Source organism: Ascaphus truei, chromosome 10 (assembly GCF_040206685.1).
Source record: "Ascaphus truei isolate aAscTru1 chromosome 10, aAscTru1.hap1, whole genome shotgun sequence".
NCBI lineage: Eukaryota > Metazoa > Chordata > Amphibia > Anura > Ascaphidae > Ascaphus > Ascaphus truei.
This window is the reverse complement of record NC_134492.1, coordinates 42,364,818-42,388,728: the sequence shown is the minus strand read 5'-3', so window position 1 is coordinate 42,388,728 and position 23,911 is coordinate 42,364,818. Positions and strand designations below refer to the sequence as shown.

The 23,911-nt window shown below is 47.4% G+C and overlaps 1 protein-coding gene across 1 annotated transcript in view; it reads left to right on the top strand.

Moving 5' to 3' along the window:
* LOC142503331 (sushi, von Willebrand factor type A, EGF and pentraxin domain-containing protein 1-like) overlaps positions 1-11,129 on the top strand; it is a 52,606-nt gene extending 41,477 nt beyond the window's left edge. The window contains exons 30-31 of the mRNA XM_075615483.1: positions 2,251-2,266; positions 11,013-11,129. Of these exons, the coding sequence (XP_075471598.1) occupies positions 2,251-2,266; positions 11,013-11,028 (32 nt within the window). The 3' untranslated portion in view covers positions 11,029-11,129. The remainder of the gene's footprint in view (positions 1-2,250; positions 2,267-11,012) is intronic.
* The last annotated feature ends 12,782 nt before the right edge of the window (positions 11,130-23,911 follow it).

The following is a 23,911-nucleotide window of genomic DNA, read 5'->3' as shown; positions in this document are numbered from 1 at the left end:
AAGTGTTGTGGATCATGTATGTGCTCTTTGGCGAACTTCAGACTGGAGCAATGTTCTTTTAGAGAGCCGTGGTTTCCTCCTATTGTAGTACCATTCTCGTCAGTCTTTTTCTGATAGTTGAGTCACGATCACATATTAGCCAAGGCGAGAGTGGCCTTCAGATCCTTGGATGTTACTCTGGGGTTCTTTGTGACTTCCTGAAGGATTTGTCAGTTTCTTCTTGGAGAGATTTTGGTAGGATGACCGCTCCTGGGCATAGTGACTGTGGTCTTGAACTTTCTCCAGTTGCCTGACAGTGGATTGGTGGAGCCCCAAAACCTTAGAAATTGTATTGTAACCCTTTCTAGACTGATGAGCATCAATAACTGCTTTTCTGAGATCCTCAGAGATTTATTTTGATAGTGGCATTACGTGTTTCCACACACCAGTATGGCAAAGATCAAACTCACAACGTTTCTGACCTTTATATAGGGTGAGGTCTCCCAAACTCACACCTGAAGATCTACCTAATTATTTAAACAGCTGATTCTAATTATCCCCTTTAATTTAGCTGTTAAAACCATTGTTTGTTGACATTGTTTTGTCATTATTTGTCATTGTCATTATTTGTCTAATTCATACATCATTTTATTTCAAAAGACATGGACTTGGTTAATATAAACCCTATTGGATATTTTAGAAAAGACTGGTTTTGATTCAAGATGGGTATCATAGAAAAACCATGGAATTTCAGTAATTATCATTGTGGTTTACAAACTTTTTCTCGCCACTGTGTGTGTGAGTATAAATATGTGTATATATATATATATATATATATATATAGGTGCCAAGTAGAAGAACAATGTTCAAATATAGTGCTCAAGTGACATACTCTGTAATTAACAATGATTTCTTGATTGAAGGGAATAGGCTGGGTATAAGGTATATAATTGAGTGAGGTATATATGGGTGCGTGTGTAGTCTGTGACCTGAATAAATGTCCTGGTGAGTGTGGGTGATGGAGATATATGAGCCCCACCCCCTCACTGCCAATGTGGACTGGTACTGACACTTGTATAAACACACCAATAAAATACCTCTATGTACTGTTTAAAGGTACAACTCACGTGACCTTGCCCATTGTGCCTTCTGGAAAGCGTGCTCCTGCTGGTAGAAATGATTCGGGTAGCCACAGATGTAGAGGTGCAGCGCACAGCGATAAACTGGATCCACGGGACAGCAGCAGTATAATGAAAATAAAAGTTCTTTATTGAGAAGTCATGGTGCAGACAGGTATGGGTGCAGGAAAAAACCTCTGTCTCTAACGCGTTTCACGCCTTGCTGGCGCTTCGTCGGAGAGTACAGTGTGGTGTGCTGTGGTTGCCCTCTTATAGAGATCCCAATTATCATAATTTGAGACCTCCGTGTAAAATTTGTAAACCGGAAGTGACGCGACTCACTTGGTATACCGGAAGTGACGTATCGCGATATGCGAGTCACTGTTATTTGCCGGCTGGGTATGGTATTAGATAGCGCGTCTTCTAACCTCATGGGGAGGGGTTATCTGGGAGTGTGGAGGTAAAGCAAAGCCAAATCTATCCGTATTTAGGTGTATACTAAACCGGAAATGACGTGTCGCTATGGCACATATTTTTAAACCGGAAATGACATATCGCTATGATGCCCATGACAATGATTTGTTTACATAATAAATATGTAGTCATGGCATACCAAGTGAGTCGCGTCACTTCCGGTTTACAAATTTTACACGGAGGTCTCAAATTATGATAATTGGGATCTCTATAAGAGGGCAACCACAGCACACCACACTGTACTCTCCGACGAAGCGCCAGCAAGGCGTGAAACGCGTTAGAGACAGAGGTTTTTTCCTGCACCCATACCTGTCTGCACCATGACTTCTCAATAAAGAACTTTTATTTTCATTATACTGCTGCTGTCCCGTGGATCCAGTTTATCGCTGTGCGCTGCACCTCTACATCTATATATATATATATATATATATATATTCCCCAAGGATGTAAATTGACCGGCGGTCAAAGGGCAAAGCTACCTAACAAGGTAACATTAGTTTCTGTTCCGGGTATATTACTTGGCATTTGATTCAGTCTCTGTATATACATAAATGTACATGAAATTGGTGGGAGAATGATATATCACATTTGTGTGTTTATTTTAAGATGATGGTGGAGATATGATATCATATCTAAAATTTTATGCAACTAATATTATATCTGTTTTCCGGTTTACTAGGTAAAAGAACAGTAAGGTAAGTTATGGATACATTATGCATGCATAGTGAAATGTTTGTATCACTTGCGTTTTCCTCTTTTTCCAGTAGATAAGGTGTGGATAAACCTTATGCGGTAGATCCTCAGACGTCAGTCAAGTTCTCTCTAATAACGACCGTTACCTAATTTGATAACGGATGTTATTTTTCTTAAGTTAATGATATGTAAATGCTAATGATATGTAAAAATTAAGTTTGTTAATAAAAGTAGCAGCACTAGTAATGGGGATTTTCGTGGAGCAGAGATGCGTTAACTAATACAATGTGCATGATCGCTGGCAAAACTTGAACTTGCGTTAATTAACGCGCATGCGTTAAAGACACGTTACTGTACATACCGCTAATGCAATTATTGCTATAATATGGATGACTGAGGTTTTTTTTTAAATTTTTTTTTAGTTTTTTCATTATTTATAGTGTCCTTCATTCATTTATTTTCTTTGTACATTTCTACAAGTTATTAATTATTATTATAGAAATATGTATAGATAAACATTATTGTACACCCATATTTAATATAGTCATGATTACAGTATATACCATATTAGATCACACAAACACATCACTTTAATCACTGTTGTAATTACTGTATTACAGTATATTTTCCTGTACTGTATTGTCTCTTTTGTAAAGCGTTGAGTACACCGTGGGTGCTATATAAATAAAGCCAAACATACATGGGCTGCAAGGTGTACAGTGGCTGTATATGAGTACTCAACCCTTTGCAAATTGATGTATCTACCTACAGTACATGGACCTGTTTGTGTGGCAGAACCCTCGAAACGTACGTTACAAACAAACGTCAGTAACTACAAGGATTTGCGCACATATAGTTCCAAACAAGGCACAATTGAGGTGACTTCTCCTTGTATTGTATCACCGGATTCAGATTCAAAGCAGTGTGCATAAACAGAACATGTGGTGCCACCTTACTAAGCCATTAAACACATGACACCACATTCACGTTAATGGGCAGTAACCATCTTAAGGCAGTGTGGCCCATATTCACAGAGCTCTGTTACAGACATAACGCGGTCTTAGCACTTAACGAGATGTTAACTTAAGTTAACGGGTATCTCAAAGCTCACAAACGGAGGGTTAAGTGCTGTTTTCAGCCTTGACGGGCCTTGCAGTAACTATATGGCTGTTAGTGCTGATGATAGGCAAAAGAGGTGTTTTCTGTAGAGAGAGAGAGTGAGTGCAGTACATATCCCCCTAAACACACCTTTAGACAATTCATGAAGGTACCTACAGTAGTATAGACAAAGATACAAAGTATATATAAAATACTTATGTAACGGGTATTCCACCCCACCCAATCTCATATATAGTGTGGGTGAGTAGAACATGCGGTGTTACCGGTGTGGTGCGTATACCTGCAGGCTCACAGGCAGTCTGAGCCTCCGCTAATGAGAGCCTGGGGTGAATCCTCGGGAACGGATCTTCTTTCAGCGCCTCCACCTATGTAGGATTCTATGGACGTGTAGAATGACCCTACATAGGAACCCAATTATAAACCACACACACAGTCAGTGATTATAATAACTAAGGACTTTACTAACGAATAATAATGATAACCTGTGTCTCTCTCACGGTGAGACACTAACAGTGACGTCTCGCAGGACGATTCCCAAACACTAGGTGATCCCACCCAGTGTCCCAAGAACCCCACCCAATGTCCCGTACTCCTACAGAGATAGTCAATGGGTGACTGCGCAGTCACTAAGAACCTCTAGGCCTGTTGGTGCACATGTGATGGTATAATACCTGCCGAGCACTCCGGTGCTCGGGTCAGCAACAATCTTCTCAAAGGGTCAGACGTGTGATGAGTCCGTCTGATCCTCCAACCGAACTCCTTGCACGTGCGGACCACTAGGGCGGTCCCACTCTGGAATCGTCTCTGTGGACCCCAACGTGGGTCCAACCGCTTCCACAGGAACAGCAGCAGCCGCTGTGTCCCTATCTATATAAATGGTACTAACGTGACAGGAACCCTAACCTAGGGCCTGTCCCTGTAGTACAGCAACCTGTAGTGGCTTGGGGAACTCCTAGGGCCTGCAGGGGTAATGACCTGCCCCACTCCCCCAACTACCCAAGTCCCTTCGGTAAGTGATCTGGAATGGACTAGAGTACTCTTCCATGCAGTACTTGGGCGTCTACCTACTGTTGGCTAGCCTAGTGCAGATCCTCTCCAGAATTCCTGACCTCGTTAACAGGCTATCCCTTCAGGCATCCTACTCCTAGCGCTACCTCAAGGTGACTAGAACAGCTATAGCCCTTCTCCAGACCCACTACTCTCTGACTAGTCCCAGCGCCTACCGCAGCAAGCTGTAACTCACTGGAGGCTGCAGCCAACGTGCTGCGCAACAAGGTGCCTGCCTATCAGACCTCACAGCACTGCTCGCTGTGACCCTGACAATGCAGCACTCTAACAACACTAAGGGCAGCGTCCCTATCTTGGGCCTCCCTCAGTACTTAACCCACTACGCTAGCGGGGGGTTGGGGCCTACCTGGGGTGTGGGTACCTATGGGGTGCAGGAGCTGCTCTCACTCCCCGCTCCCTTCTTCCCTCACAGCTCCCTAGCTCCAACTCTCTATCACCTTCTGAACAGTTACCCACCCAACTAGTGGGGAGTTGGGGTCTACCTGGAGTGTAGGTACCTATATGGGGCAGAAGCTGCACTCGCTCCCTACACCCTACTTCCCTAACAACTCCCTGACTCCAACTCTATAACTGCAGACTTCCTTCTCTCAGCTCCCACTAATGTAAGTGGCAGGGTCCCTAACCTGAGGGCTGCCCCTGGCAACACTCACCTTACTGGGGAGCTGAGCTATCTCTGACCAAGGGGGTGCTGGCCTAATACAGGGGAGTCCCTCTCTCCTGTACCCTACCTCCTTCCCTCACAGGGTCCCTCCGCTGACTGACTAGCGTGGTGCAAGCCCGCGAAATGTATCCTTTCCTCCAGGGCAGTCCTGCAGCCTTATTGGCTCCTATGAGGCACCTGGTGCCTCCCTCGCTATGCTCCATGGGAGTTGTAGTCCCATAGAGCCTATCCTGGCATTGGGGCCGCATGCGCGCCTTTCCTGCGCAGGCGCGAGCTATCTGGGGCTTCCTCAACCTTTCCCTACTCTGTTCTGGCCCTCGCGCGACTTTCCCTGCCTCTGGCGGCTGTACTGCGCATGCGCGACTCTGTTGGCCTACTCCTACACTCGCGCGATCACTGCGCATGCGCGAGTGGTTGCGTAATGGCGGCGCTCTCCTCGCCGGCCGCCGGGACCTTAGAGACGCGACCGCGGCCTTAGCAACGGCCCGATCGCGTCCCCGGCAACCGGCCTGCTCGCGGAGACAGCGCACCGCTCCCTGCAACGGCCCCCACCCTTGGGATGGCCGTCGGGTCTGCCGCTGGCCTCCGGCAGTACCCGGCATCGCTTGTGCCCACGGAGGCTCCCGAGGGGGTCGCAGGGGGCAAAGGGTGACCTGGCTACACTCTCCCCCTGGTGAAACACCCAACGCCCTCGCTTGGGGAACGACATAACAGGGCACAATTTCACACACTGACAAATGGCATGGCATACCCCGTACACTTAACAGATCGGCTTTAACCTCACCAACACATGTCACATCACACCCCATAATTCCCGAGGCTAGCTGAGACCATTTGTAGGGTGCCCCTAACTGATCAGGTGGGGGTACCTCACTTTTGCGTCCGTGAGCCTCTCCCAGAAAATTCTCTTGAAGAGCACACTCTGGGGTGACAGTCACTGGTTCAGTACTACTTCCTCCCCCTGGTGGAAGGAATAGCACAGTGTCTTTCAACCCGGTCTTTACCTGGTCATCCACGCCTTGGAAACAGCAGGCCAGGCGGCCAAGACCTTTCCCACGGTCCACTACTTGGCGGATGGGCCGCTTCTCTTTCAGCAAAGTCTCTGTTTCACCTGGCAGGGGGTAAAGGGTAGATACCTTACCACTGCGGTGATTCACGGTGTCCAACAGGTCCTCGGGGACACTGTCAGTTCCCACCTTGGTAGTATCGGGACCTGTCCCCAACTCTTCTGGGACAGTCCACTCACTGACTCGAACTTCGGGAGCGTTGGATCCCAGTCCTGGGACCACTTGTGTCGGAGCACACGGGCTCACACTCCGCTCAGAAGCCGCAACTCTGGCCTTCTTCACGGCCACCTCCATCGGAGCCTGGGGGGAACAAGGGGGTTCCTTACCACTCTGCTGGCTGACGATGGGCTTCCCTTCTTCCGGAAGGATCGACGGTAGACACTGGTCCACTCTCTTCCCTGGACAGCTATCTTCTAATGAGGACACCTCCGCCAGGACGCGATGCAGAGGGGAGCCCTTCGCCCGGGCGACCAGACTTAAGGAGCCATCGTGCTCCGCGGTCACCTGGAGGCTCACCCCCAACACCCCTGGGGCAGTCGACTCACCCTTGTTGTCTGTAGGTACTGGTCCCAAGCCTAGGACCGATGGTACCCCTGCAGTAGGTCTGACTGACCATCGAAGGGCACACGGGCCCACAGCAGGGTCCGCAACATCGGAATACACCTCTTCAGAGATCAAACAGTCTAGCACGGCATCAACGTATGGTTGCAGATTACAGTGTTTGCTCCCCCTGGTGGAATCTGTAGGAAGGGCACTTTCTACAAGTGAGTAGTTCTGGCTCTGCTCTGAGTCACTCACATCACTGGGGAGGGGCTCTGATTTTCGCGCCAATCCCGGACAGATTGTTGCAACATCTGGCTGTGCAGGTTGGCAGTCAGCAGCACGTGCGCTCTCCTGATTTGGCGGGAAACGCCATCCTGCTTGGTCTGCGTAGACTAGGGGGTATCCTTCTGAGGGGCCCCCGGGCATGAACAGTGCGGACGGTGCCTTTGCCAGGCATATATTCTCAGTGTGGGTTACTACAAAAAGAATGGTCTTCCATGTGGACGTGGGATCTTGCTCCTCATCTAAGACACATGTCCATGGCCACTCAGGAATTTTACACATATACTCCCGAACCTTCATTTTGGGTATAGTTACGGGAATGCCTCCTACCGCCACTACCTGTCCAGGGTCTAGGTATTGCCTCAAAGCCCAGGCCAGGACCTCGTCTCCGGACTTCACAAACATGGTGACAAAAATAGGGACGGGACAATTTGGAAAAAATGGACAGGGCACCCCAGGTGTATCTCAGCAGCGCCTCCAAATGTAACGGGTATTCCACCCCACCCAATCTCATATATAGTGTGGGTGAGTAGAACATGCGGTGTTACCGGTGTGGTGCGTATACCTGCAGGCTCACAGGCAGTCTGAGCCTCCGCTAATGAGAGCCTGGGGTGAATCCTCGGGAACGGATCTTCTTTCAGCGCCTCCACCTATGTAGGATTCTATGGACGTGTAGAATGACCCTACATAGGAACCCAATTATAAACCACACACACAGTCAGTGATTATAATAACTAAGGACTTTACTAACGAATAATAATGATAACCTGTGTCTCTCTCACGGTGAGACACTAACAGTGACGTCTCGCAGGACGATTCCCAAACACTAGGTGATCCCACCCAGTGTCCCAAGAACCCCACCCAATGTCCCGTACTCCTACAGAGATAGTCAATGGGTGACTGCGCAGTCACTAAGAACCTCTAGGCCTGTTGGTGCACATGTGATGGTATAATACCTGCCGAGCACTCCGGTGCTCGGGTCAGCAACAATCTTCTCAAAGGGTCAGACGTGTGATGAGTCCGTCTGATCCTCCAACCGAACTCCTTGCACGTGCGGACCACTAGGGCGGTCCCACTCTGGAATCGTCTCTGTGGACCCCAACGTGGGTCCAACCGCTTCCACAGGAACAGCAGCAGCCGCTGTGTCCCTATCTATATAAATGGTACTAACGTGACAGGAACCCTAACCTAGGGCCTGTCCCTGTAGTACAGCAACCTGTAGTGGCTTGGGGAACTCCTAGGGCCTGCAGGGGTAATGACCTGCCCCACTCCCCCAACTACCCAAGTCCCTTCGGTAAGTGATCTGGAATGGACTAGAGTACTCTTCCATGCAGTACTTGGGCGTCTACCTACTGTTGGCTAGCCTAGTGCAGATCCTCTCCAGAATTCCTGACCTCGTTAACAGGCTATCCCTTCAGGCATCCTACTCCTAGCGCTACCTCAAGGTGACTAGAACAGCTATAGCCCTTCTCCAGACCCACTACTCTCTGACTAGTCCCAGCGCCTACCGCAGCAAGCTGTAACTCACTGGAGGCTGCAGCCAACGTGCTGCGCAACAAGGTGCCTGCCTATCAGACCTCACAGCACTGCTCGCTGTGACCCTGACAATGCAGCACTCTAACAACACTAAGGGCAGCGTCCCTATCTTGGGCCTCCCTCAGTACTTAACCCACTACGCTAGCGGGGGGTTGGGGCCTACCTGGGGTGTGGGTACCTATGGGGTGCAGGAGCTGCTCTCACTCCCCGCTCCCTTCTTCCCTCACAGCTCCCTAGCTCCAACTCTCTATCACCTTCTGAACAGTTACCCACCCAACTAGTGGGGAGTTGGGGTCTACCTGGAGTGTAGGTACCTATATGGGGCAGAAGCTGCACTCGCTCCCTACACCCTACTTCCCTAACAACTCCCTGACTCCAACTCTATAACTGCAGACTTCCTTCTCTCAGCTCCCACTAATGTAAGTGGCAGGGTCCCTAACCTGAGGGCTTCCCCTGGCAACACTCACCTTACTGGGGAGCTGAGCTATCTCTGACCAAGGGGGTGCTGGCCTAATACAGGGGAGTCCCTCTCTCCTGTACCCTACCTCCTTCCCTCACAGGGTCCCTCCGCTGACTGACTAGCGTGGTGCAAGCCCGCGAAATGTATCCTTTCCTCCAGGGCAGTCCTGCAGCCTTATTGGCTCCTATGAGGCACCTGGTGCCTCCCTCGCTATGCTCCATGGGAGTTGTAGTCCCATAGAGCCTATCCTGGCATTGGGGCCGCATGCGCGCCTTTCCTGCGCAGGCGCGAGCTATCTGGGGCTTCCTCAACCTTTCCCTACTCTGTTCTGGCCCTCGCGCGACTTTCCCTGCCTCTGGCGGCTGTACTGCGCATGCGCGACTCTGTTGGCCTACTCCTACACTCGCGCGATCACTGCGCATGCGCGAGTGGTTGCGTAATGGCGGCGCTCTCCTCGCCGGCCGCCGGGACCTTAGAGACGCGACCGCGGCCTTAGCAACGGCCCGATCGCGTCCCCGGCAACCGGCCTGCTCGCGGAGACAGCGCACCGCTCCCTGCAACGGCCCCCACCCTTGGGATGGCCGTCGGGTCTGCCGCTGGCCTCCGGCAGTACCCGGCATCGCTTGTGCCCACGGAGGCTCCCGAGGGGGTCGCAGGGGGCAAAGGGTGACCTGGCTACACTTAAATTAGCATATCTCCCAGGTATCCCGAGTGTGCTCCTTCTCTCCACATGTTTTCTAAAGGTGTGTTTTGGGGGATACATATAGCACTTGGGACTTTAGTAACATAGGATGGCTCCTTTCCCTCCTCTCTAATCCCCTGTCCTGTTCCTCAAAACCCACGCTTTGGGAAATGGAGGAAGCTAACTCCCCCTTTAGGTAAGACCGGCGTAACGGGAGCCATGTTATTTTAATCATACGCAAGATGGTGCTAACTTAACATGCCATTAATCCTATGCGAATGAGATCACTAACGGCTGTGGTTGTTGCATATAATTAGCTTTGTGGATTCGTGCTAACCTCAGGGAACATAATGTCAGTTCTGGATTTTGATAACAGTGTGTTATGAGCCCTGAGTTTATGGAGCTTTGTGGATCTGACCCTATAATATGTCTTATGGCTCAGTAAAATATGGCCCTTAGGCCCTTATTATGACCACATACATGACCAACAATGGCCCAGATCCACAAAAGGGTGCTCAGCTTTAGCACGCCTCAGCTCCAATGTATTTGATCTTATTCTAGTCCTCATTAGTGGTTGAAAGTAGTAAGATATTCGGTGCTGTTGCAGCACTCAGTTATTCTAATGCTATGGCCTCAGTCCTCCCGGCTGCCCGCGTGCCTGGTGGCATGGCGGCGCGTGCAGAGACTACAGCCACGATCAACTGTCTGTAGGGGAGAACGGAGGAGGGGCATGACAGGGGGCGTTGCCATGACGGGACATTTTGCCCTGCCATTGGCTGCGCGCCTACCATGTGACCGCAGCACGGGATGACAAAATTCTTATCTTCCCTGCCAGCGTATGCGTCACAGCGCTTTGCGCGCCCACAACACACTCTGTAGCACACGCCACCATGATCACCGGGGACTCAGCCTTAGCTTCACATCAGGGCTGTGGATGCAAATATTTATTGTATGTACATAGCTATAGTGGGATATGAGTCAGAGCCACTTAATAGTAGTGATTGCCTCAATCTTTCCTATCTTAAGAACTAGCTTGTAGTTTGGAAGACTCCCATCCTAGTGAAAAACAGCATCAGAAAAAGGGGAAATTGTTTATGTAATGGTGGATTTCAGGATTGAGTTCAGCTTTCAGTGTACAATGATAAGAAATGGATGCATTGTTTGAGAAGGAGGAAAAGCTTTTCCCCTCTTCCACTATACATACAATCTATAGTGTTTACATTCTATTGTGTAGGATTATATGGTAGTCTCCCAAGCTACACATTTTTTTTTAATATATATATATATTTTTGGATTGTAAATGTTATGTTTCATTGTATTTTCCTTATAGAAATAACTCATATTAAAGGTTCCTGCATGAAAAACAGTCTCCCAAAGTTCTAGGATGCTACTTCTCTCCAGGGATGAACTTCATCAATTTGTTATCCAGTCTCTGTTTTGACCGTTCCATACTATACAGTACAAATATGCTACCAAGAAAAAGACTTCTTCTGGCTAAAGCATGGACCTGCCTTCACAAGTTATCTCCCTGTGCTTACATTCATTGATCAAAATGTAACTGGTCATTGCTATCATTGTTCATCTTATCCTCCCTCTGCCCTATATAGAGCTTGCCATCTCTGCTTACCAATAAAGTAAAGATCTTTGGAATTCAAAAGTGCCATATAATTACAATGTGATTAGGTCTGGACTTACAGTATGCATAGTGTTAAATATATCAAATGTACCATGAAAACAAATAAACGTTCTCTAAAAATACTGGATTTATTAAAAGACAGTACTGCAAAGTATGACATTTTATTTTCATTTAATTGGAAACAACTAAGATTGTATTATTAATGTATGTGGTTCAACAGACAAATACATTTTTTGTTGTAAAGTGAAATATATTGTGACGTACAGTATACTGTGTGTGTGTGTGTGTGTGTGTGTGTGTGTGTGTGTGTATAGCTTCAGGATGAAAGTGAGATTCAGCTGTCTGAACAGGTATTACTGTAGTATTACTAGGCTACTATCTGTAGATTCAGACATGGGCAGCAATGCAGAAGGACCAAGGGCTAACTCCATCTTAACATTCTGTAATTGGGGATTTATTAAACACATGCATACAGTTAATAGCTTTCACCTGGTCAGTCCAGTCCCGGGTAAGACTGTCCAAGCAACAACACAGTCTTTAAGGTGTTTGTGGTAACACCGGGTGTAGGCTTATCCTGTGGCCAGACAAAGGGGATCTTTCCATGGGGTGACGAAGGGGTATACTACAGTTTAGTAACAAGCAATATGAGTTGGTAATAAAATGCAATTATGAGCTTCCAGGTTGTCCTCAAACACTCTCCCACATGGCGAGTTTAGGTTGAAGCCTGCAATTGTCTTGTGAATAGTAGATCTATTCCACATTTTTACAGGTATACACACAGGAGAAACCATGAAATAAATTAAGTAGATATTTATTGAATTAACAGATAATGGATCAGTTTAACCCTTGCTCCCCCCCCAAAACAAAAGACTGTGCCTATGACAAGGAATGGCTTAGATTGGGCCAACAGATGCCATTATATGACACAGTGCCCTAAAGAGAGAGGATGGAATGGTACCAGCAGATAAGCCCTTCAGCCTCGGGAGAGGGAAGGTATATAATGTCTGCAGACACTGCAAGTTGGACAGTTTTTAAAAGAAATTCTAATGGAGAATGGATGGTGCAAGCAGGAAAGCCTTCGGGCTCTTAATAAAACACACAGGAAAAGAGGAGGGCGGGTTGGCTTTGGTAGTAGTGGGGAAGGAACATTGGAGGCATGAGGAGGGAATGCTTACAGTCAAAGGCGTAGATGAGTGGTTTTCAACTTTTTTTTGGTTAAGGGACCCTATAATTATATCGTGGAATTCTGTAGAAGTGTGTCTGAGATCAGATGCTTTGTAAGGAACCCCAACTCTCTCTAATACCGTGTCTGAGATCAGATGCATTGTAAGGAGCCCCAACCCTCTCTAATAGCGGGTCTGAGAACAGATGCATTGCAAAAGCTTTTTTATTTGGTAGAACTTTTACATGACCTGAAAACTGCAGGGTGCTCTTTTGGGATGCCCGGGAAACCAAAAGATTCATAGGAACCCGGGTTGAAAAACACTGGCTACAGCATACACTGCCGACACAGTTTATCCGAGTGCGGCTCATTCCGCAAGCCGGGAAATGTCCCGGCTTGCGAGCCGCACTCCCTCAGCGTGCCGCGCATCACCGATGCGCGGTCACGCATCATCGGGTGCCAGCGCCCCCTGCACGCGCGTCCAGGGCTCCCCGAGGGAGCCCTGGTGTCTCGCGATCGCGGGACGGCGGCAGGGGGTTCCGGGGGACCCGGCGGACCCGGCAGCGGTAGGGAGAGCGCCCCGATCGGAGGGCGCTCTTCCGCTGCTTCGGCGCGCGCCCGGCACCCTCCGGCGCGCGCCAGGTTACTGCTGCGGCAGAGAACGGGCAAATGCTCGAATAAACTCTGCCGCAGCAGTAGTATAGTATAGTACAGTATATAAAATGCTGGAGATGGGCATATAGAAGGGGCATGAGTGGTAGGTGCGGGAAGGTAAATAGTCAGGTGCAGATGAGCGAGCGATCCAGTGTGGAGGTAACATGCTGTGGCAGTTGTATAGGAAAGGACGCTGAACCAAGGAAACCTAAGGCAACACAGTCCTAATAAATATTATGAGCAAGGTTTACAAATGCAGAAGGCAACCAGTGCTAAGTGGGATTGCAGTGTGGCACAGACAGCCGCATGGAATAGTGTGACTTTTTTCTGAGTTAGTCAACGTACTTTTTTCCAGAGCAGAATGATCTTTGGCCAATTCCACCATATATCTACATCATCTTTAGCTCTGTGTGTCTCTTTATCAATTATGTAATAATAAAAAAAAAGAAGCTATTATTACAGCCATGATATGAATTTCCAGTGGGTCCCAATATTTTCCCACGGGGGCACAACTAATTATAAAGAAAACAAAGTTGGGTGTATGGACTTTACACAATAATATGGCTCATAACTTCATACTGTAAACATTTTGAGACTTATGACAAATGACAATGACAAACTTGTCCTGCCTATGACAAATCTGAGCTAAAAGCAGTGGCATGTTTAATAAGTTCAATACAACTAATCGACATTTACAAAACAATCAAGCTATGTATTCTTAAATAATACTTAAACATTTCACATTTTCAGGGTAAACACATACTTTTTTTTTAAATTTATTTTTTTACAGTTTCTATCTAATGTTTTTTTGGGTGATAACACTGTTTGCCAGTCATCAAAGCTCCAGGTTTGCTCTGTTTTTTGTTTGCAAAGTAATTTTGATGTCATCATTAGGTTATCACATAAACATAACTAGCTGAATCTCACAGAAATGTTGAGGCAATGTTGAGGCATTTACTGTGAGAATGCCCCAGAATCCTTCAGAATTTCCCAGGTAAGTGTTCTAATACTGGTGGCTGCCTCAGTACAGCAGGGCCCCGCTTCTCGGCGATCCGCTGATACGGCGGCACCGAGAAGGGGGACACCATGTTGAATTTGAAATTGCGCATGCGCAGAATGGGTGGGTGCGCCCGGCGCGCATGCACAGACCGCAGGTTGCGCTCGCAGACCGCAGGTCGCACATGTGCAGAACGGCGAAAATGCTGGTTTGCGCATGCGCAGCACTGAAAATCGCCGGATCCGCTTTCCGCCGATTTTCACTATACGGCGGGCCTCTGGAACGGAACTCGCCGTATACCCGGGGCCCTGCTGTACATTTATTTTTTACAAGATACAAATAAAAGACGGTAACGATTTTTGTGGGTTGGAAGGTGGGGTATTTTGTTTGTATAACCTGTACCAGGGCGTCCCTGTGAACTAATCTGTCAAAAGCCAATGGTTTGGACAGCACTCACCCCTCCATAGCTAATGATAGTAACAGTCAATGGGTTCCGATGGAATAACTGGTTACTGTCACTCCACAGCATATAATATCATAGAAGGAAAAAGAATCCACAACACTCCTTGTTGAATTTCATGTATCTTTAAGCTCCCCAATTTCAGCAACATTGTCATTAAAAGGTAGACATAAGCAACATTTCAGGCTAGATGCCCTTTCTCAAGCCTCTTTGGGAGTTAATCTGTGGTGCCAGAAACCAGCGCAATCTTTCCCGCTCGCGCCCCCTCCTGCTTCCCTCCCTGCTCGCGCCATCCCTCCCTTAGCCCCTCTCTGGCGTCAAATGACGTCACGTTGCCATGCCCCGAGGCGTCATAAGACGCCGCTTTGCCATGGCGACGCATCCCCGAAGAGAAGCTAAATGAAGTTGCATAGGCCTCACACGATCCCCCGGCATTAATTTAAATGCCTTGGGGGAAGAGCGTGGGACCCCTGCAACCGCCGCGCCCCCCCTGAATAACCTTGCGCCTCCCCTGGGGGGCGCACCCCCCAGTTTGTGCACTGCTGCCCCAAACTTCCAGAACTGCCTGGTTCTCTAGATATACTGTAGCTAGTAGCATCAAAAGCCCTCCAGCAGCCAATAGATAGCAGTAACAGCATTGGGAGATAACATTGCACCTTTCTTTCGGTGACCATGCTGCCATATTTGTAGCTTTTTATTTCACATACAAACATACAAAGCTCAAATAAAGCAACAGCTGGGGGTCTCCGGAGGTCTAGCAGTCCCTTCGCTTCAATTAAAAAAATAAGGTGAAAATGGGGACTGCAGCTTTAATTTCCTTAGATAAGGTTCTTTCACATCTAATAATGTCGCAAAGGGGATAATGCTAAATACTCTGAAGCGGCTGATCGGAATGCCCCTTTCAAGTCAATTGGAGTATATTGAATGACCCCCTAAGAGAGATGGGCATAGCAGCTATATTAATTTAGGTTTTGGGCCCATTTGTTACAAATAAAATATACTGTCTAAGAAAATCAGTGAGCAGGGAACTGTACAGTATTGTGAATAAATCTTTTAAAAATAAACAATAAACATGCATGAGGAACTGTACCTTCAATAATGATTTCATCTTTCTAAGAAGGCAATTAAATAGTCAAGTTTAAAAAATAAGTGGAAATGTACCCGTGGGATCGAACAGCCCGTTTTGTAACCTTGAAGGATGTGTTAAAAAAAAAAATACAGTTTATCTGTCCTCTAAATTAAAAATCATCTTACGCATGGTTACTATGGTACAAAATTATCTCTCAAAACAGATGGAGGAAGTAGGCATATTGCGAGGAGTTCTGCGCAGTGGTGGTATCTCAGCGGTAAGCCAGAGATGATACATTCCGTACACAGTGACCTTCGTGTGCAGGTCATGCTGAACTTTGCTTTCTCTGTTGCATGAGACATAGATAGAGTTACAGTGACTGGGATCCGGTGGCATCACCACACAGGAAACCTGCTGAACGCTGCTCCACCACAAATGCTGTATTAGGAAGACAAACATGTCTTCTCATTGCTCGTGTGGCAGCTCATTCAAGGAACAATCCTTAATAGGAGCGTGCTTAAAGGGTTAAATCTGGGGGATTGATACCTTTTGTTGTTTGTTTTTACCAATATCTGACACCTGTAAATATTCTTCAATCGTTTTTCAACGTCATGTTGGGTACATGATGAGCTGAGACTTGGGAGGGGTTTGTGTGATGTCACTGTATGTTCTACAAGAGTTTGCACAGGCAAAGCCCTCTCTCTTCCTCTCCCTTATCTCTTTTGGTTCACGACAGGGTGTGCTAAGGATAAAGTTAACACTTGATTGACAAACACTTCACCATTCAGAGACCCTGAGAAAAGTACTTTGTCATTTATTCCCCCCTCCCCAAGTTCCCTAATTTTATTTATATTTTTATTATTTGAAGCATTTTTTGCACATTACTATGCTTTTATTAGCATGTTTCTGCTTATTTTAAGGGTTTTTTTCTCCCTTAATTAGACACCTCACCGCCCAGACTGAATCATTCAGACAGAAGATACTAGCCAAAGACTACTGCCCAAACAATCCCAACTTCACTTAAAGCCCCACGAGTAGAGATGGATCTGGGCAGATTCACCCGTTTCCCGGATTTTCGCTGATGTTGCCCCCAAAATACGTTTTGTAGTGTCAAATCCGCAAACGGATTTGTTCAGTTTCAATCCACGCAGATTAATCAAAATCCGCCATTGGATACAACCCGTGGACAGATTTGTAGAATCCAATTTACGGATTCAGCAATCCTTGAGAATCCACCAACGGATTGCTGAATTTGTAATAATAATAAAAAATCCGCAAAACGCAAATCTCTTTTTTTAATTGGGATTTGCTGAAATCCATGGACCAAAGCAGATCCACTGCGGATCCAAATTTGCAAAAAGAATTCGCTCATCTCTACCCACTAGAACACCTGCTCCAATACCCCACAACTGGAACAGTCTACCGGAGACTCTCACATCCGCCACCAGTCTAAATTCTTTCAAAACTAAAGCTGTCTCACATTTTAACCTGGTCTGTAACTGTTACATACGATATGCCTGTAACATATATTATCTCTTACTGTACATGCAATGTCTTGTGTTTAATGTATAACCCTGCTCACTTAATGTAACTATGTATTTGTAACCATGTATCTGTCATCATAACTCTATGGTATTGGTAGCTAGGTGAAAAAATAGGCGCAAAAACAATTAAAGGGTAATCACTGTAAATAAAGTGAAGGTGAATAAACCTCTCTAGTAGGTGAAAAGAACAAATCAATAGCACATACAAAGGCAATGTGAAGTGATAAAAATGTGACACAAAAAATAATAAAGTGTAAGATTTCACCCCCTGCTCTGACCCACTGGAAGGGATAGTCTTCACTCGTCCCAAATGTTGCTATGGTTTTCACGGGATCCAGGGGGAGCATGAGGGAAGAAACACAAGCAAAAACAAATCTAAGTGCAGAATGAATGGGCAAAAGAGAATGAGCTTCCAAACGCTTGGCTCCTGTAGAATGGCTACTTACAAGATGTAAGAATAAAAACCGCAATGTGGACAATCAGTGAATGGTGGATGTCAATATACAGTAGGAATCATCAAAGTGGCTCAGGTGCTCAGGAGGGTAAGTCCCAGGTATAGAGAGAGAGAGGAACAACTTGCATAGCGCAGATCAACCAAGGTATAAAACAGTTTAATCTAAGTAAGAAATGCACTCACAATGTTGTAAATAAAATCGGGCATGTCACACTTAATAAGTGTAGATAGAGATCATCAGCCACCGAGCTCACCGTCCCGCGACTCCCAGTACTCCTCCGTCTCTGCCCCTGCTCCGCTGCGTCACCGCACGGCTTGGCGTCTGACGTCAGATCCGGTTTTGCCTTTCGGTGGTAGCTGGACCTTCCGTGATCCCTCTCCAGACTGCTCCGTAAGAAAGAAGACTCCCACTCTACGTGTTTAGCTACGTAATCACGTCGGCTTCATCAGGAGTGTGAAGTCTAATAATACACTGTTTCAATATATAGCTTGGATACTAATTAGTTCATATGGAACAGATGTTCTTACTGCGCTATGGGGATCCAGCATCTAATATTAACCCCAAAAGTCTCAAAAGGTTCCTCAATGCAGGTGGCCTTTCATGTCAGTTTCCGGAGTCTGTGTAGACATGGGCGTCCACAGAAATTTTTTCGGGGGGGGGCATAATTGATAACCGCAGCGCAATGGCGGTCCCGGCTGCGGCACAGATTGGTCCAGACTTGGGAGTGAGACGGCTTTCATTGGTAGGTAGTGTTACCAATGAGAGCCGCATCACTCCCGAGTGCTACCAATGACAGTGCGCTGCGCTTCCTCCTGCGTAGCAGCATAGGCTAGCCTACCACTAGCTGCCTGCCGCGGCGCCAGGGGCACCCACCCACCTCCGTCCCGGTACACCCACCTCCGTCCCGGTCCACCCAGAGTCTGTTTTTGGCGTTTATAGCGCCGTTAACGTACTGTACGGCGCCATAAATGCCAAAAACAGCCCAGGACTGCGAGTGATCCAGGCTGAGCCGCTAACAGAAATCATGGGGCCCAGGACAAATGAAAGGAGCAGGCCCCCCCCCAAACCCATAGCGCACCACCCCCGCCGAACCCATAGCGCACCTACCACGAAAAAATATCTTTTAGATCGCAACTTTTACTTAACTGTTTTCTTATTGTGATACAGAATAAAACATTACAATGCAACCTGTTTATTTTTATATTTTCAACAAAAGACATGTGTCTGCCTGCCTGGGTGGGCGAGTGGGTGAATGACAGTAGAATGACAGTGGGTGAGTGGGTGGGTGAATGACGGTGGGTGGGTGAATGACAGTGGGTGGGTGAATGACAGTGGGTGGGTGAATGACGGTGGGTCGGTGGGTGAATGACAGTGGGTGGGTGAATGACGGTGGGTGGGTGAATGACGGTTGAATGACGGTGGGTGGGTGGGATAATGACGGTAGGTGGGTGGATGAATGATGTGGGTGGGTGGGTGAATGACAGTGAGTGAGTGGGTGGATGGGTGAATGACAGTTAGTGGGTGGGTGAATGTTGAATGTGGGTGGGTGAATGATGGTGGGTGGGTGAATGACGGTGGGAGAGCGTGACTGGGTGACAGTGACTGGGTGGGTGGATGACAGTGACTGGGTGGGTGGGAGACAGTGACTGGGTGGGAGACAGTTACTGGGTGGGTGGGAGACAGTGACTGGGTGACTGAGTGAGTGACAGTGACTGGTGGGACAGTGACTTGACAGTGACTGGGTGGGTGACAGTGACTTGGTGAGTGACAGTCAGTGACTGGGTGGGTGACAGTGACTTGGTGAGTGACAGTCAGTGACTGGGTGGGTGACAGTGACAGTGGTTGACGTTGACAGTGGGTAATGGTGACAGTGGGTAACGGTGACAGTGGATGACAGTGACAGTGGGTGAGTGTAGATGTCTGCTTTGAGGGTCCAGCCTCTGGCACGGTCCTGCGTCATCTGTGTCCAGGCATAGAGGTCTGGTGCCCTTGTGTCTTGCTATCAGCACCCAGTCCTCCTGTGTGCTTCAAGACTCCTCATGTCAGCACCATTGTGCTAAGGAAATCTCCCTCTCTGTTTCTCACATGAGGCTTTTTCTCAGAGCTCTGATTATCCAGGTGGAGCCTGGCTAATTGAGTGCCAGCAATTAACCAGAATCCTGCTGGATTCAGAGCGTTATTCAGCTTTATTTAAACATGGAGAAGTCCCTGTTACGGTAACACTATCTTTACACATACCGGTAATTAATTGCATGTGTTATGGAGCCTTCCTAGGAGATGCTCACTTGCTTGAAAGTTCCTGTGTCCCACATTGACAGAGGAACTAAAGTGTTCTGCACCTATTTTTATGAGTCCCATGTTGGAGGATCTGATTTTGCATCGGTCCTATTTTGTACATTTACATGACAGAACAGTGCCCACCGGTGGATTAATACAAGACTGGTGTCTTATAAAATGAGCTTTGAATAAGGTAACCTAGCCAATTGATTCTGATTACTGAGGGGAAACCAAGACTTCTGTTTTTAAATCCCTTGCCCCAATAGATTCTCTATGGGGTAGGCTGTATAAGATACGCTGGCGTTTGGGAGGTGCTACCGGTGCCCTTGCACATCCTGCAATCCTCTCTCTTCCTCTCTCCTGCACCCACCGATCCTGTCTCTCTCCCTGCACCCCTTCATCCCCTATCTCCCCCTCCTAAACCAGATGATCCCCTCTGCATGTTGCACCCACTGATTGATTCTCTCCCCCTCCTAGTCTTTCTCCCTCTTGTACTAATTGCCCTTCACTTTCTCTCTCCCGCACCCGTTGCCCCATGTTGGCTGCATCTGATGGAGACAAAATTAAGGAGAGCATAAGATGCAGCTGGAGAGCAGATTTGTTCATACCACAAGTGTGTTGGCTTAGTTGGGTGGGGGATGTGTGAAGGTTATCTGTGTGTTATGTGTTATATATATATACTGAATGTAGCACCCTTTTCCCCACCCTATGTGAGACGGCGTCGCTACTGGTGTATTCTGTTGCTGGTGCATACCTGTTAGGTGGAACAAGAGGCCAGAGATATCCGCGATGTTGTAGGGAGGACACCAGGACAGGCTGTAGTGAGGTTTCCTTGGTCAGGGACAGTGCCTCCAGCCCAAGAGGATCCTGAGGCTGCCAGGATGGACCTCAGGGGCACTTCTTCTTTAGATGAACATGCTCAATCATTACACCAGATTGGGTAGAACTGGGTTTATTGGTACATGCTTGATGGTATATACAGGTCACAGTCCCTGAATGCAGTACCCAGACTTGCGGCCTTGACTACTCTCTTCATAGATACCTTACCCCCTAGTGGGGCAAGGCCTCAGCCTACTCACTCTGGTGAGAGGCTCTCTGCTGCATCCTCACACTCTGAAGGGCAGCCATAAAAACACCCACTAAACACTACTCTGTTTCAGCGGTGCGCAAAGTGGGGGGTACATTTTCTGGGGGGAGCGGGGCTGTTACAGAGGTCCCGCGCTTCCCAAAATCATATAAAATAAATATCAGTGATCGCGCGAGACCTCTGTAACATTTCACCTACCTGGAGTTCCAGCGATGTGTCTCCATAGCAACATTGGACATAACACGTGACGTGTCACGTTATAGCACGTGACGTCACATGACATTTGACGCCGAAGCCGTGCAGGGAGGGGGGCTGCAAGCCGGAGCAGAGAGGAGACAGGGGGGCGCATGTTGGTAAGTTTTGCACCCCTACTCTATTCTATAGAGGAGAAACCCCCTCCTTCCCTGGGAGTGGCTTGTAAGCAGGCCTACATACTGTCATTGACCCCCCTTACAATAGCAGGCTAATCCTGAACTTTATTGGTAACATACACACAGAACAGTATAACAGGCCCTGCAGGAATTACTCTCAACACTGCCCACACTTTACTGGGACTTACAGTGTTAGAGGGGCCAAGAAATCAGTAGTCCAAGGTGGACTTGGCTACATCTACATGACACATCCATTTATGACACATACTGTAACACATATATTTAGGTTAGGTTAGGAGAGAGGCAGGGGAGAAGGGGAGCATGTGGGGGAGAATCGGGTGAGGAGTGGGAGCATGTGGGGAAAAGCTCACTGTGTTCCAAGATGACACGCAGGACCTAAGCATCTCTGCTTACATACCACAGATGATGCTGAACATTTTACATTTTCCCTTTCATCTGTTGCTCTACTGCTAAAACTCTGACATGCTCTCAAGTCTGCCGTTCCTGCCTCTCACCTGTCTCTCCTACAATCTATCCTAAACGCTGCTGCTAGCATCACTTTACTCTCTCCTAAATCAGTCTCGTCTTCTCTCCTGCTGAAATCCCTCTTGTTGCTTTCAATTAAATCTCCTCTCTTTAAAAGGCTATACACTACTCTGCCCCCCTTGCATCTCAGACCTAATTTCTCGCTACATACAGCTGAACCCCGTTATAATGCGGTGCTCGGGGTCCACATAATGAGACTGCGTTGTAACCGTTAACATGAAATGGCCGCCGCGCGAGGACTTACCTGGCATCTGCAGTTTACGTGCCTTTCAAGCCAGAGGAGGGACACATGACCTTTATACATTTGATATAATACACATGCAGGAATCGAACCCATGACCCTTCATATGCTATAAGCAATTCTCTAGCTGCTACACCACAGGAGCAGGGAAGGGAGAGCAGGGAGGGGGGAGGGGGGTGTCCGTTAGCAGTAAAGAATTGAATGTTATTAAAAAAACAAAAAAACATTGGAGATGTTTTCAAATTGGGAGCCATGCCGAGACCGCATTATTAGCGGGGTTGAGTTGTACCTGCTCACCTCTTGCATTTTGCTCAATAATGTCTTCTGTTTATGCCTTTTGTATCTAAAGCTCTCTCTCTCGCCTAAAACCTCTCTCACTAACTGCCCCACACCTCTGGAACATCCTTCCTCTCAATATCCGACGAGCACCCTCTCTCTCCACCTTTAAGGCCTATCTTAAATCACACCTCTATAATGAAGCATGTTGGTTGCTCCCTTGGCTTACACTATAAATGTCATATGTATGTAACAGCCCTATCCCCCCTAAGGGAGATTTGCTGGTCTTATGGTGTTAGTGGTGCTCACCTGTTGATTCTCAGGAGGCTGAGTCTCCGCGATGCTGTAGGGAGTGGGGTACAGGAAAGTCTTTAGTGATTGTGCTGCGCCTACATCCTGCAGGGATGATAAATGAATCTGGAGTACCACAGGTCAATGCAACAGATTTATTGCAACTGCACTTAACTGAACACAGAACAGAACTTAACTGGTCCCTCTTTTTCCTGTATCCTATCCCAGGGGTACTATCCCTTCCTTGGGCAGGACATGACTAATCATGCCAGGTGCTTGAGGCCCCTAGGCTAGTCTGAGCTTTCCTCACCCCTTTAGGGGCAAGGCAGGGTACAGCAGTCTGTGCCCAGAGATAATCCCATGGCTAGGTCTCGGCATAACCACACCCTCTCACCTAAGGGATCAGGCAGAACTCCTCAATTTAGAAAGGAGCCAACCGTATACCAGGGGTGTTAGCCTCAGTCCTAAGCCCCAGTTACTGGACAGTACCACTGGAGTAAGCCCACCCCCTGGCATGTGCTCCAACGGTTTCCGGACTCCTGCCTGAAAACAGCAACAATGTTCCATACTGGGGATGAGACTCCCATGCTGGGCCATGTGAGTGGGGTTTAACCCTGGCACTGCCTGCTCCTCCCAGGACTTATTGACCCAGGGTATAGAATTTAGTAGCCAGAGGTTACATGGCTACATGTATTTACCGTGACCCCTTGCAGATGTACTCACAATAACACTTTCTCACTGTCTCTATAAGTTCTCCCTACTTACTACTTAGATTGTAAGCTCTTCAGAGCAGGGACTGTTTTTCCTAATATGAAGAGCTTATTCCTATGTCTCCTATTATTAGGTCGTATGTATTAATGCTATAAAGCGCTATGTACCTGGATTGCGCTATACAAATAGATATACACACGTGTTGTGATATGTGCCAAATATGTGTGTATTTTGTATAAATGTTTTTGATATTTGGGAACTCCGTTTTGGGAGCAGCAAACTGCTTTAAGATGACTATAAAAATACATTGTAAATTGACTGAAGTGCCATGAATATGTTGTGTTTCCACGCGACCTGTGCAACTTTTTCGCCTACATTTGAGAATCAGGCGAAATTTGCCTTTTTCTTTTCGCAATTAAAAAATAGCCAAATCTCACAGTTTCGCCAAATAT